General features: G+C 50.0%; 4 protein-coding genes across 4 annotated transcripts; 1 reads left to right on the top strand and 3 right to left on the bottom strand.

Annotated features, from left to right (window-relative positions):
- Window positions 1–205: 205 nt before the first annotated feature.
- Window positions 206–4,389, bottom strand: rgsC (putative intermediate filament protein (Mdm1)). Its single transcript, XM_073708509.1, has 2 exons — window positions 1,528–4,389; window positions 206–1,477 (listed from the first exon to the last, which is right to left on the bottom strand). Exons 1-2 carry the CDS (start codon window positions 4,166–4,168, stop codon window positions 444–446), a joined length of 3,675 nt encoding a protein of 1,224 aa, XP_073567029.1. The 5' UTR covers window positions 4,169–4,389; the 3' UTR covers window positions 206–443.
- Window position 4,390: 1 nt separating this feature from the next.
- Window positions 4,391–5,681, top strand: BJY04DRAFT_132089 (bifunctional phosphatidyl-N-methylethanolamine N-methyltransferase/phosphatidyl-N-dimethylethanolamine N-methyltransferase). Its single transcript, XM_073708507.1, has 5 exons — window positions 4,391–4,656; window positions 4,715–4,754; window positions 4,868–4,884; window positions 4,946–5,372; window positions 5,448–5,681. The coding sequence occupies exons 1-5, from the start codon at window positions 4,608–4,610 to the stop codon at window positions 5,518–5,520; spliced, it is 606 nt and encodes a 201-aa protein (XP_073567028.1). The 5' UTR covers window positions 4,391–4,607; the 3' UTR covers window positions 5,521–5,681.
- A 309-nt stretch (window positions 5,682–5,990) lies between these two features.
- BJY04DRAFT_132279 (RXT2 domain-containing protein) lies at window positions 5,991–8,216 on the bottom strand. The gene is made up of 4 exons (XM_073708508.1): window positions 7,893–8,216; window positions 7,699–7,820; window positions 7,470–7,623; window positions 5,991–7,409 (listed from the first exon to the last, which is right to left on the bottom strand). Exons 1-4 carry the CDS (start codon window positions 7,963–7,965, stop codon window positions 6,184–6,186), a joined length of 1,575 nt encoding a protein of 524 aa, XP_073567027.1. The 5' UTR covers window positions 7,966–8,216; the 3' UTR covers window positions 5,991–6,183.
- Window positions 8,217–8,325: 109 nt separating this feature from the next.
- On the bottom strand, window positions 8,326–12,639 carry BJY04DRAFT_198785 (uncharacterized protein). Its single transcript, XM_073712664.1, has 4 exons — window positions 12,146–12,639; window positions 10,465–12,082; window positions 10,293–10,406; window positions 8,326–10,236 (listed from the first exon to the last, which is right to left on the bottom strand). Exons 1-4 carry the CDS (start codon window positions 12,434–12,436, stop codon window positions 8,468–8,470), a joined length of 3,792 nt encoding a protein of 1,263 aa, XP_073567026.1. The 5' UTR covers window positions 12,437–12,639; the 3' UTR covers window positions 8,326–8,467.
- Window positions 12,640–13,535: the final 896 nt, after the last annotated feature.

Here is a 13,535-nt window from a genome sequence, read left to right as displayed (position 1 = left end):
TGTTTACAATAGTTCGGGCCTTAGAAGCTTTGTTTCCAGAGGACAGACGTTCCGTCCCTGTAACCTCAGTTTAGTTGTTCCATATCTCGACTCCAGTTAATGTAGTTTCGATTGTCCTTTGGGTTCACGATGACACAGCCCATCCATGGATGTTTGCAGGCCTTACCTAGCTCGTTAGGATTCCCCACAATCGTTTACTAAGACGGTAATTAACGTTAAGGAGAGCTACCAGTATATATGACAAATAGTAGCACCGCTCGTTAATTAAGCATAAGCTTTTATTGCGGCATATGGTTGCCCGGTCTTCATGGTTTAATATACACGCTGAAGGATGCATAGGTCGTTGCTATTTCATCGATGTGGCAATGCGAGGTCATTATCATCGTTCGAGCAATCATAAAACAAAGGTGATGTAGTAGAATAGCGTGGGTGTGTGGATGTTATTATGGTCGAATCCGCCCAGTGGTCTTGTCGCTACCGAACAAGACCAATATGATTTCATCTAGAAGCGTGAAGACCAAGTGTGCGTTTAGACGCTGGTTGTTGAGCGTCGCGAAGATCCTCCTTGCTGCGCCTTGGGCGTTTGCACGGCCGACTACGTTCCCCGCTAAATCTGGAACCAGCGTTGCGAGAACGAAGCTGGCTTCTGTGCGGCTTTTGAGGCGCTCCTGTGGCGTACGTACTTTGTTGACACGGAAAGCGCCACCAGGCCAGAGGGTGTCCTTTGCAAGGGTTATATAGCGGAGGAGGTGGTCATCTTGGAAGAGAGAACGAGCGCTCTCACGCACTTTACGCTCGATCGTACCGCCAAGGAGTTGGTGGAGGACAACGACGACTGCGCGGCCGCGGAGCCAGTTATTACCCCGGTTAAGCTCGAAGGTTTCTAGAAAGAGGTCACAGATGGGTTTGATGAAGGGCTCCAGTTCACGGTCTTCGAAAGCATTCAGTTCTGCTTCCGCTTCCGCGGTTGTGACAGCATCTTCGGTAGCGAGAACGGACTTTGCCGACTGGCCAACAATATTGGGTTGTTGTTGGTTGGTGGCAGCGGAGATTAGATTCTGACCGGCGATTGAAAGTTGGTCGAGAACGCCAAAGTTGCCGAGAAAATCATCCATGCCGTCAGCGACAGAGTTGTATATACGGGTGACGAGGTCCTTAGTCTCTCCATCTCGCGGCATCTCATTGCGAGGAATGATGGCTCGTTGAGAAAGGAAGGCACGCAATTCTCGACTCCTACATACTTCTGGTAGAAGTAGAAGTTTTTGGAGATAGGCCTCTAGCGCCAAGCGTCGTTTCTGCAAGAATTCCTTCTGGAGCTTCATGACCATCCGCCGTCGAGGAAACTCTAGCAGGCGTACAGAAGGATATCGCATGCGCAATTGATGGTGGAGCTCATGGAATTCACTATATCTGCGAGCAACAGCCCATGATGCTGCAGGCATCTGTTCCCCAGCATTCCTTAGGACTTCCACGACATCTAGGTAGGTTAGTCTTGATCTCGTCGAAGTGGAAGGGTGGCTAGCATACACATCGCGAACTCTCGACCGTCCTCTTCTTTACCCACTACAATGGACTTGATTCTGACGGTCGATCGTCCATACAGGCTGTTGTCACTCTCCTGGATCATATACTGCTGGCGCTGCATGTCTTTGCGGTGGAGCTCCCTCTGAATGCTCGCCTTGGATTTCCGTAGTATTCTTAGTTCCGCTGTGTTGTTCGTGAGCTCGGCTTTTCGAGTCAGCGTATCGACTACTGCTTCTTGAGACCCAAGCTTCTCGATATCTGCCGTGAGCACTTCGATTGCTTCGGTCAACCCAAGATCCCCCGGGGCGGCCTCATGAACCTCGTCTGCAGAGTCCTTGCTATCTGCTCCTTCTGGCTCTTCGTATTCATCCTCGAGATACTTTTGTTGTTCGGGGAAGAGGTCATCATCGAACACCCCTCTACGCGAGGACTTGTCCACAAGCCCCAGGGATGCAATACTAGGTTTCAGCTTATCATCCCCCCGAGCACCGTCGCTTCTTGAAAGTTCGATCGAGCTGCGGGCCGATTTCTGGTTTGGATCACTGACTGATAGCTCCTCGACCCGTCCATTTTTTGGTTCGTTGGTCATGATATCGCTTAAAGCTGCCTCCATATTCTCAATCACTCGATTCTCATTATTTTCATACTCGCCGTTCTGTGTATCCTGACCGAGGCTTTGAGTAGACATTGCAAGGAGATCGGTATCGTGTTCGTCATCAAAGAGTGGCGCTGAGCGTTCAGAGTCTATTGATCGCCTCCCTGGTTCTTCATCGTCAAAAAGCCTTCCCATGCTCGGTACGTCAATGGATGATATGGCAGCTCTTCGAAGATCCTTCTTCGGCCTGAACCCATTTTGGGACGCAGTTCGATTAATTAAAGGAGGCAGGGGCCGTTTGCCTCGGGTTTCGGTGGTGTCCACGGGGCTTTGTTCGGTCGGCGATGGGGCCCGAGGTCCACCATGGGAGGCTTCGTCGGAGGCAAGATACTTATAGTATAAGTCGGACTGTTTGAACTTAGGGTAATAAACCTCCTTGAGCTCCTCAAGCACAGCAGATTGAGTTGTCAGTATGACCGTGCGGGCTTTACGGTACTGCTCCGAGGTGGCGCGTTTCCCTGCACCAAGGAAGGCCTTTACAATTTGACGGGACTCATCTGTCACTTTCAATTCAGATTTGGTGAGGTATGTTTCACTGATTAAGGCCATATCATTCCTGTCTGCAGTGGTCCAAGATCTAGAGCTTGGGGACGACTCATCTCCAAAGTCATCTTCAAGTGGATTGCGGAATCCATCGACCACGATCCAAAATTGCACGAGCGACATCAGTTGCTGACGATCCATGAATTCCATGAAGTACGACAGACCTGAAGCATCATGCATCACATCCACAAGGGACGCTTCCTGGGCTGCCGACGAACTCTTGCGGCGGAAATGTGAGGCAGCCGCTGCAGCATGCGAAATCTGATTATTATGCGTCGAAAGCTTGGCGACCTTCTGGTCCAACACCCTCTTTCCTGTTTCGAGTCGCCGGAGGTAGACTGGGTCCTGCCCTTCCACCATTGATTCTCGCTTCAATTGGCTGGCTACCAGAGCTCTAAATCGCCGGGCATCTGAGATGTTATTGCAGCGCCGAATGGTTCGAACAAAGCGCTCAAAGGCTCTCTCAGAATCATTGGGCGAAAGGCGCGGAAATGGATTGCCGCGCTTCGACTTGGGAGCGGGAGAAGCATGTTCGTCAAGAGCAGCCCGAAGCTTGCGCACCGTTTTGCGGTCCTGCAGGGCTGTTTGACCGTAGGCTTCCATCAACTGATTCCAGGTATCTGGATCGGAGAGAACTGACACAATAGGAGATAATACGGCGCATGAGACAAATTCTCTGATAAGTACTGCGACAATGCGGCTATTTAGGACAGTTTCGGGAAACAACTGAGGCATCAACCCAACAGTCATCTTGCGTAAATAGTCTTGTTCGACCGCCTTCTGGTCAGAGAGGGAAAGTACAGCGGCCGCGTGTAAGTGGCCATCACGATATTTGCTTGCGATAGCCAGATCGAGCTCTTCGGATTCGGTGACATTGCGGGTCAAGTTCTTTCCCCTCACAGATCGCTCTGCCATATCAAATTCCTTCAAATGTGTAGTCAGGATCGGAAAGAGTCGAGAGACGATTAGAGACACAACGTCCTCGGCTAGTAACCGGTTGCGTAAGTTCCCAATTGCTGTCCGTATCACTCTGTCCACCTCGTTAGGGAACGCGGGGTTCGGGCTGATACCGCGGTGCCAGGACGAGACAAAGTCGCGAGTAATCAGCGAGAAGATTTGATCAATACCTTCTGATACAATAAAAGACTGTGGATATAGTGACTCCGCATGGTACTTGGATAGTCGCTCGAACCCTTTGACTTCCTTCTTCCAGTGGTGACGTGCAACGAAGGCGATAGACAGGGCCTTGGAATGAATGGGCTTGGAGGATTGCGAGCTCCTTGTTGTAAGAAGGACGATACCGAAGATAGCGCTTGATGAGAGCATTGCGCCTAGAACTAGAGCATATCCAAGGTATCTGAGGATAGGAAGCCAGTGAACAACAAACCCCCAAGCAATGAAAGCGCCCAAGCCCGCCAGGACATAATCGCGCGGCTTCAGGGCCATTCTCACCAGGCCACTAGTAGTACAACCGGGGCTCGCCTCTCATGGCGATCAAGAGAAGACAAGCTATGCGACATCAAAAGAGCATGTTGGACGGGAATAAATGGAAGAGTACTGTATTTCAGAGCATCATCCATGGGCAGTTTGAGAGGATGATCGGCATGCATGACGAGGCGGAGAGAAGGCGGTAAGCGTCTATATAGTAGTACCTGGTAGGTCCTAGGTAGGTACGGGGTAGGCACCGTACGCTAGGTAGTATCGTACGTACCGCTCTATCGTATCACATGACTTAGTATATCAGACGTCACTCGTTGAGCTCCAGCATGAACCCCATCGGCATCCATCTTCATTTCTTCTCTCAACCTCCACGTTTCTTCTTCACTCCACCTTCTCCTCGTTCTTTCTCACAGTCTCTAGCTTGCTTAGCTCCCAAGTCTCTATCATGGCGAGTCTCTCTCATTATATTGACTTCTCTCAGGACACATTGAAATGTACGTCTCGTCATTGTTTACGTCCAGCATGTGACTAACTCAAGCTTCCCCACTCCAGATGCTGCCGTGTCCATTGCATTCAACCCGATTTTCTGGAAGTAAGTCTACTCCAGCAGCCAGCGAGATCACACTTTAATCAAGCCATCAACATTTTGAAAAAAAAAAAACAATCAAACGTCTCCTCTGCTAACATCGCCCTGGCGGACCCCAGCATCGTTGCCCGAGCCGGTAACCAACCCTCCAACGCGCCAACCTAAATACCAGAGGACCATCTAATCCCTCTCCGTAGAATACCGCAGCCAATTCCTGACCCGTATCTTTGGTAGTCCTTACTACGGCTGCTACTTCCTCGCCATTACCATCTTCTCCCTAGGAATCCTACGCGACCATATCTACCAAGTCGCTCTAGCCGACCAGCCCTACTATGCCCCAGTGCACCAACCTATCCTCGGCGGCGCTCTCTTTGCCATGGGTTCCGTCCTCGTCCTATCAAGCATGTACGCCCTCGGCGTGACGGGTACCTATCTCGGTGATTACTTTGGGATCCTTATGGACGCGCCTGTGACCGGATTTCCGTTCAACGTTACCGGCTCCCCGATGTACTGGGGCAGTACTCTAAACTTTCTCGGTGTTGCTCTGTACAGGGGTAAAGTGGCAGGCCTGTTTCTTACGGCTCAGGTGTTCGTTCTTTACTGGTGTGCTCTGAAGTGGGAGGAGTAAGTATTTTCCCTCTTCCAACATCTCTTACTCTAGGAGATGTAGAAGCAGACAACTAATCATAGCTACTATAGCCCCTTTACCGCAGAGATATATGCGAAGCGTGAGCGCGAGCGCGTGAAGAAGCAAAGCGGCAAGAAGCAGTAAACTGTCTCGCACGAATGAGCCGACATGCTTAACTGCAACGGCGCTCAATAAGGCGAAAGAAATTAGAGCGGTAGTGGCTTGAACATTCAACATCAGGAAGTATGACGCGAGGACGTCCGCCGGGATAAACAATGAGACTACGGTCCAGACCAAGTGAGACGAGAATGAGTTTGAAAAAAAAAAATCCAGAATGAGTGCTCTTCAACACGGGATTGGAGCGGAATGATCGACCGGAACAAGAGACGCAAAATAGTGTGTGAGTGGTTCGCATATGCATAGACTAGGGGGGGAGCAATGTCCATATCAAAGGGCTGAAAAGTAAATGGATGTTTATAGTTGTTTTTTTTTCCAACGATTGATTTCAAGTACTTGTAGCAGAGGGGTCCACGAATATCCATCATCCAGACACTCCAATCAACAGGCAAGCCCAAACTCCCGAATAATTCCGTCGCAAGCCCGACATTTGGGCAATAAATGTGAGAGCAGATCACGGCATTAGAGCAGAGTCTGAGCCAGAGGAATACAAAAAAAATCACTTGACACGCCACGCCATAGCCAAAACAAGTCCCTTGGGTGAAAAAATCCGCCAACTCCACGCTATGAGCTCTATGTATAAACGACGCAGTACATGTACGCGAGAAGAACCAAGAGGAAAACACTGCCTTAAGCACGGCGGCCCCTCCCCCGCTTGTTCGACGACCGGCTCTCCTCAACCGGTTCGATATCATCTTCGTCCGCACCCTTCTTGAGGTCTTCGCCCTCGGCAAGGCCCCATTTCTCGCGGTCATACCAATCCTCCCCATCGCTTAGTTCGCCGACATGCCCTTCCGCTTTGCACCACTCGAAGACGTCTTCTTTCATCCGGCAGGCTCGTAGGAGGGTCTCTAGCATGTGTTCAAAGCCGCGAACCGTCTCTTCTTGCTTCTGGATGTATGACCAGAGAAGCCGGCGGGTGTCTTCGGCTTCGTTGGGCGGCAGGCCGAAATTGGCGTCTGGTCGGACAGAGTCCGGGACAAGATAAAGGGGGTGAGGTGTAGGAAGGGAACCGAGTGTATCGTCAAAAGGCGAAGGAGAGCCACGCGCGGAGTCGCTGTCTAGCTGTGGTTGACCCGCATTGGCCTGGGCTCTGGTCGTCATCCGACGTGGGGGCTCTGGCGATGACCCATTGCGCATTTCAATATCTTCATCGGCTTCTGCTTCCCGGTCTTCGTTATTTCGAGGTCTGTGTTCACGGTCGCCGCTCGTTGCCTCCTTATCCACTGCTCGATCTGTGTGTAACAACGAATCACGGTCGACTTGTAATTTTTCAGTTTTGTCACCGTTAACAGTCACGGCTCCTTCTCTGCTCTCTGAATGTTGCGGAAGTTCGCTGACGAGTGTGTCGATTTCTTCATATTTAGGTTCCTTAGAGTGATCCGTATCGAGGTTCCGAGGCGCATGTTCTATTTTCTCGCTCGGTCCATCTATCATTTCGAGATCATTTGTAATGCTAGCGGTGTTCTCGTGGCCATTTTGTTGTGAGTCGGCTCTTTTTGAGGTATGCAAAGAATTCTGCGCATGTTCTCTCGAAGCTTCCAACCCGTCATTGGTAGACGCGTTTACTCCGTTGGCCAAGTAAGGCGATAGTGGGGAACTATCCCCGATGCTGGCCATTCTAGGCTCAAAGACTAACCTGTCTTCGGGTGTCTCGAACAAGCCGCACGGTGCCCAAGGCCCATCTCCTAGAAATTGCCGGTGTAAATTTCTCGCTCGCCATAGCAAAGCTCGCTCTTGTCGGAGTTTAGCTTCAATGGCCTGCGTCATGTTCGCAAGGGCTTTGGAGGTATAGGCATGCGATAAAGAAGGGTGAGATGGGAGTTCGGATGGGTGTTTCAGCGGGCATAGAAAATCTAGTCAGGATGATCATGTTAGAATGTATTGCATAGACCGACTTGAATACCGCCACATACGCTCCAATGCAATCTCAGAGAAGGGGTTCTCTTCCGCGACGGCCGCATCTGCTTCTGAATCTTCATCGTCGTCATCGAGCTCGTCGCCTTCCGAATCGTAGCGCACTGGGTTTTGGTGGAGGATATAACGAGTGTATCCAGCATGCTCTACTTTCTGCATAAATTTTAGCAACAGGTTGTTAGCCATGGTTCAAGGTCAGCAGCGCTAGGCAGACAAGACGATGAGTACCTGTCTGTACATGCCCTCAGAGTGGACAAAGCCCATAGCTCCCTCCTTCACATATCTCGCGTTTACCCGAAGCTTGTTGCCTCTGTTCGTTGGCTGCGTGATTGGATCATCGGGCTCCGAATCTACACATACTCAAATTAGAGGACGTGGGGAGAGAAGACAAGGCCATATCCATGTATGGGAATAATGCATACAGTCATTCTCATTTCGGAGGGCCCGTTTCATGCCAACTATCGTATCAGCAATCAGCGCCGCTTGCGCCGCCATGGCTATATTTGGGAGGACGGGATGATGAACAAAAGCGAAGTGTAGGCGCTGGCGTTGAGAGGACCGGAATTTGGGTGATTTGCAAGCCGAGCCGAGGAAGTTATATTTGATAGACTCTGATAAGGCGATTATCGTTGCGATTGACACCGGAACGGGGAAAAGAATCCAACCTGTGCAAATGTAGAGTCCAGCATAGTAGAGAGACGATGGTCTCGCTCAACCTCGCTTTCGTGGAGCGGCTCTCCGCCTAACGGAATGGGAAAGCTGCGGGTCGGGGCCGCTGAGCAGCTAAGGTTATCACCGGCGCTAGTCTTCTTTGGTACTCCAAAAAGGAACACTGAATCTTCCAGAGAACTCATGCCTCAAGTAACTAGCAAACCTATATTGTGGAATTGTATAAAATTCTATCCATGCTAGTCTCAGTATGCTATGCATTGTCTCTATATGGATGGTATACGTTGAAAACAGCAGAGTTGAGGATCTTCAACGTCCATAACTTCGTTTAGTCGTCGGCGTCAACCCACACCAAAATGCCCTTCTTATCTGATCGCATATCCTCTGTTGGAAGTACCCGTAGAGACTTATTAAAATAAGTGTCAACGACGAGGAGTTGAGGTTGAATCCACAGGCCCCTCTTAGAAGCCAGCAGGTTGTAACGGACAGTATGTCTGCTCACTGGGAGAAGCTGAACTACCATTGTCTTAGGACCGCTGAAGGCGAATTGCTCACTTGCCTCCATGGTCAGGTTAAATGTGAGAAAATGCAGTGATGGATTCTCCAATGTGTACTCCATATGTACCAATCCAGAGAGCTTGTGGGACGAGGTCGCCGAAGCGAGCACTCGAGGCTCTCCGGCTGGTATCACAAACCGAGGGATTGGGAGCGTAGTGGTCGTAAGGGTGTCGCTACCACTCAGAGGCTCGCTTCTCCGCCATTTGATCTCTAGTGCGAGGTTAAGTGTTGTGGGCCGTCTATCCCCCAAGACGAGTTTCTGAACATCTAAGATGAAGTTTGATTGGCGAACTTCTTCGGGGCGGATCTCAGACGCTTCAGGACTGACAACAGCTTCAGATTCTATGTCAGATGTGGCTTCGCCGCTGACACTTAGTAGCATGACGGACGTAACTTCTATTTTCAGCGCTTCGCGGGCGAAAGAGACGACTTTTGTGTCAAGACACCACTTTTGTTGCAACCCCCCAGGCTTTGAATTTGAAGTCTCTTGCGATTCGATCAACGCGTTATCGATTGCAAAAAAATCAGGCCACGGTTGCGGATTGAGCCGAGGAAGAAACTCATAATTCGCTTCAAACGGTCGAATAATAGAGATCCTGAAACGTGCAGTAGCGACTATCGGTGTCTGAACATCTGTAACGAGATTATAAACGGCAGACACCTCAAGTTCATAATCGAAGCTGTCCTCGGTATTGGTTAGTGCGATTTGCATTATACGTTGAGAGGACCTTTCCATTGCTCCAACTGGCCGCTGGATGAAGCGAGACGCTTCTTCCAATGGAGTATTCGAACCAGACCCAGTGCGTACATCAGACGGAATTTCCTCGTCCAGCCATAATATCTTGGCAGGAAAATTAGGGCTGCCAAAGAGTCTAGCTTCCGTAACCACCTCAGCGTCCTCATCTTCTTCATTATCAATCACAAGATCGAGAACGACACGCTCATTCGTATAGTACGTGTCTTTGCGATTCGGAGCTGTAATACGGATCTTAGGTGGCTTGGGCAGAATCTTGCATCGGTTGATATCCCGCCCTTTGCCAACTCGTCTCCGAACAGGGCCTTTGGAGGTTTGCTGCCACCAGAACGCTTCGGGCTGGCTTGTTTCTGTGGTTACACACGTAAGATCGAATTTTTCCTCCGCAATTAGGAGTGCTATAGAAGCCACTCGGGTCTCTCCTGCTTCTCGAGGAATGCATGTTAAATCATATACCTTCACCTGGGAAGGTCCTAGGATTAGATCCGCGATCCCAGTCAGTGCAGTCAATTCACTGGTGGGCGACTGGAGAGTGGAAGAGTCGGAAAGGATACTCAAGTCGCGTAGCGAAGGTGACGAGATGATGCATGGTGTCACGGTGTCAGCGTCTCCATTCTGATCCGACTGTAGCCGGATTGGCCGTAAGCAGCCTTCAAATGCAAGTTTAATTTCCGTAAACCTGATAGGTGCCGATGAGCTTTGGGCGCAAGACTTTATCATTAGTTGGCCTTGCAAGGGTTCGCCAACATTGCCCTCAGCCTTCTGGAAAACGAAGGAGGCGTTAACTATATACGAAGTCAACACCTAGTAGATTTGTTGGACGTTTCAAGGCATATCTTACCACTCGACACAGTATCCTCCGCTCTGAGCACAACGGATGGCTTTACTTTCAAGGGTGGGTTATCTGCCAAACTTCTTTGAATATCATAGTGCCAATCAGGACGCGGTGGAAAGACTATTGTCAGGAAACGTCAGGATCATAAAAGGGCCACAAAAGGTGCACAACTTCCTACCCCAGTTAAGCAGTTCCCAATCGACCTTCAGAACTGTTTCGCTGTCTTGAATTTGCAAGGCACTTTTCCTTAGGGCCCAGCCAAACTTCTCCATCAGAAGCCACCACCCCGCAGACCGCCAAGTGAGGGTCTGCCAGAGTGGTTGAAGAATCTCGTAAGCTTCTCGCCATGAATCAGAGCGCATGTGTTCTTCTGCAATTTCTAAGCTAAGATTTTCCGTCATTCGGACTTGATTTCGCCCCAAGAACTCAGCTAATGCTGCCTTAAGGGTTTGCAATATCAGCAATGAATGATCAAATCCACCAGTTCCGGTTTGCGGAGCCTCGTTGTGAGTTTCCGGCACGAGGTATGTGTCGTAAAGATACGCCTTGTTTGCTATCTGCGATGCGGGGGATTGTCCAGGAGGTACCCGATCTTCTAAGGGAATCTGCTCAGCCAATTCTCGTCGGTACATACTGTGTTTTGCTGAGCGGTAGAGCCAGTACCCTTCATGGTGGAGCTGCTCCCAGGGTTGTACCTCAGCTCCTGGAGAAGAGCATTTCTCGTGTAAAACAAAGATTGTATTACGCTCTTCTGACTGATCCTGGGAAATCTTTGTGGAGCTCAGGCTTGAAGCCTTCGTTTGGTGAATGAGTTGAGCCATTATGGAAGACCATCGAGCCTCCCAAGCCTCCCATCCGTAGTTTCTTGTGCCCTTTCCACGTCGATTGATGATGTCTTGGGACCGGCTTCGGTGATTTACCCAGAATCTCACTGCAGGAGTCGCATGGCCGGTATATAGTAGACAGCGGGTTATGCGTATAGCAAGAGCATCGGCTAGCAGTCGCGCATCGTTGAACCTGGGGTCCCAGCCTGCAATATTCTCAAATACCTCTTGTCCAAATAATGTCTCGTACGCGCTTTCATAGTTCTTGAGGGCCGCGTCAATCTCTTGTCGGAACTCGGCAAAGACGCCCATTTTGAACTCATATCGAGTATTCCATCCTTGTAGGGACAATGTCTGGGAAGTTCCACTAGTTGGTGGCGCTGTTGGGGGTGGTATGCTGCCTCTATTCCGTTTCCTCCTGGCATGCTTGGACAGATCTCGATAATACTCCATCAGCGAGGGCTGGAGGAGGGATAGTAAAGACCTGCTAAAGTCTCTTAGCTCTTTCAAGCTTGGCTCCGGTGGCAGAATAAATATTGATCTTTGTTCGAGGTTGGTTGCTCTGCGGATTCCCATTATCCGGTCCTCGACATCTCTCGTGTCGTCCCCGTTTGCTTCTTCTGAGACGAGAACGACAATGAAGCGTGTTTTGTAGCCGGAAGAGGTCCATTCTTTCTTCAGCCCGCTGAGTTCAATCTTCAACTGGTTGTCCCGCAAAGAGCTCATGTTTGAGTCCAGGCAGAGTGGGAAGAAGTTGATCACCGCAGCTGGTACCTGATCCTGGTGTTTTGCAACCCATCTTGGTGTCATAATCCCGTCCGGAAACGTTGGTGAGCTCGGTGTCAAAGGAGATATTGGCGAATGGAGAACGATCGAGGATCCAGGAGGTAATTCATTATCTTGGCCGATTGTCGGACTCGTTGGCGGGGACGAAAGAGGGGCTTCCGCCTTGCGTGGTGGGAGCTTGAAGCTCTGCGGGCGCATTAGCAGGTCAAAGCATGGTTGATACAATAAATCAGCAAGAGTTCCACGTACCCGCCCGACAGATTTGATCTTGTACCCAATCTGCGGGTTATCTGCGTCAATATCATGCTGAGGCTCCCATGGGGCTCTCGACGCATCCTCGCTAATGAAGACACCACGCAGTTCCTCCGCAACTGGCCCGACTAAGGGCGGAAAATCCGACTCAATCACGACCCAATTCCTGTTCAAAGACTCAACTCTTTCTTCGGTCCTGGAAACAACCTCGGAGATACCGTTTTCGAGGCCAGAAAGTAGAATGAATGGGAGGTTATGGGCGACATAAGGCTCAGGGTAGGCGTCCATTGCGGACCAGAATTGCTCAGGGTAGCTGCCGGTCACCGCATATCTCGACGTATCAATCCCTAGCGCAGCCAATAGGGGTGAATCCTAGGACGACAACAGTAGTTTGAACGATCTAGATGCCGTCACTGAACCTGATTGAGAAAAATGCTGTCTGGAACGTCGTTGGGGAACCGCGGGGTTACGCCGTTACGCCCAGCGGTCACTTCGAAGTTCGAAGTGTGGTCCACCGTCCAACTCCACGGGTTAGTAGAACTTAGCAGCCGGTTTGCCAAGCCGCGCGCAGCCGCGCGCAGCCGCTGTACTCAGTAGTACACATGGATCCATGTAGGCACCAACAAGACAAGGATAGGTATACTTGAATTCGTATAATACCTGGCTCGCGCATTTATAATATAAAAAGTAGACTTCAATGCTTAGTACTTGGCGACCATGAGCCGTAGGGTACACTATTCGAAATACACTATATACATGTTCCCACCCCAGACACATGGTACTCAGTAAGCTTACTTAGAGCCCTCGCAGACTTGATCTCTAGAGCATTCATACAACATACACCACTTACTGAAATTTCAGATTCATTGTAAGGGTAGTGGCAAGGGATTGCAAGCTCTGGTAACCATGAGACGTGTCTCAGAACCCATCATTAACATGGACCTTGACAATCTAATCAAGCTAAATCTGGATCTCACGAAAACACCAACCAAGTTATATATCTTCCGCCAACATGGGTATATGTGCATTGATCAATTCCTTCGTCTTCAATCCATGTACCATTAGACAAAGCACAAATTGCATAGTTAAGGTATATTACTCCGTTGCCTACTAGCCTCGAGATCCCTCGGGACGAGAATGCAAACCTAGGCTAACATCAAGGCTCCAGATAGAAGCTTTACTCCACGCACGAGGGACATAAGCTCAAAATCGACACTAAAACCAATTGAGGCTAGCATCTACAGACTCCCTTGCTCACTACCAGTTGGAATTCTACTCCTACTACTGAGTGCATGTTTCAGAAGTGAACTCAGCATCATGTACGCAATTGGATTCGTGTTTATTCTTCCTATATGTCCCTGCAAGGAGGTTGGCATTGATCCTGGAC

This window comes from Aspergillus karnatakaensis (assembly GCF_047715665.1).
Source record: "Aspergillus karnatakaensis strain CBS 102800 unplaced genomic scaffold BJY04scaffold_58, whole genome shotgun sequence".
Classification (NCBI taxonomy): Eukaryota; Fungi; Ascomycota; class Eurotiomycetes; order Eurotiales; family Aspergillaceae; genus Aspergillus; species Aspergillus karnatakaensis.
This window is presented reverse-complemented; position numbering and strand designations above follow the sequence as displayed.

What these genes read in the sequence shown, in the direction of transcription:
- BJY04DRAFT_132089 (XM_073708507.1), top strand. Translation starts at nt 4,608, where the DNA reads ATGGCGAGTCTCTCTCATTATATTGACTTCTCTCAGGACACATTGAAA. An exon ending in CTCTCAGGACACATTGAAAT is followed by an intron (nt 4,657 to 4,714) that starts GTACGTCTCGTC and finishes TCCCCACTCCAG; the next exon opens with ATGCTGCCGTGTCCATTGCA. An exon ending in TGTGCTCTGAAGTGGGAGGA is followed by an intron (nt 5,373 to 5,447) that starts GTAAGTATTTTC and finishes TAGCTACTATAG; the next exon opens with CCCCTTTACCGCAGAGATAT.
- rgsC (XM_073708509.1), bottom strand. Translation starts at nt 4,168, where the DNA reads ATGGCCCTGAAGCCGCGCGATTATGTCCTGGCGGGCTTGGGCGCTTTC. An exon ending in CGGTCGAGAGTTCGCGATGT is followed by an intron (nt 1,478 to 1,527) that starts GTATGCTAGCCA and finishes TAACCTACCTAG; the next exon opens with ATGTCGTGGAAGTCCTAAGG.
- BJY04DRAFT_132279 (XM_073708508.1), bottom strand. Translation starts at nt 7,965, where the DNA reads ATGGCGGCGCAAGCGGCGCTGATTGCTGATACGATAGTTGGCATGAAA. An exon ending in CCTCCGAAATGAGAATGACT is followed by an intron (nt 7,821 to 7,892) that starts GTATGCATTATT and finishes GAGTATGTGTAG; the next exon opens with ATTCGGAGCCCGATGATCCA. An exon ending in CTCTGAGATTGCATTGGAGC is followed by an intron (nt 7,410 to 7,469) that starts GTATGTGGCGGT and finishes CATCCTGACTAG; the next exon opens with ATTTTCTATGCCCGCTGAAA.
- BJY04DRAFT_198785 (XM_073712664.1), bottom strand. Translation starts at nt 12,436, where the DNA reads ATGGACGCCTACCCTGAGCCTTATGTCGCCCATAACCTCCCATTCATT. An exon ending in AGATCAAATCTGTCGGGCGG is followed by an intron (nt 12,083 to 12,145) that starts GTACGTGGAACT and finishes ATGCGCCCGCAG; the next exon opens with AGCTTCAAGCTCCCACCACG. An exon ending in TTGGGAACTGCTTAACTGGG is followed by an intron (nt 10,407 to 10,464) that starts GTAGGAAGTTGT and finishes TCCTGACAATAG; the next exon opens with TCTTTCCACCGCGTCCTGAT.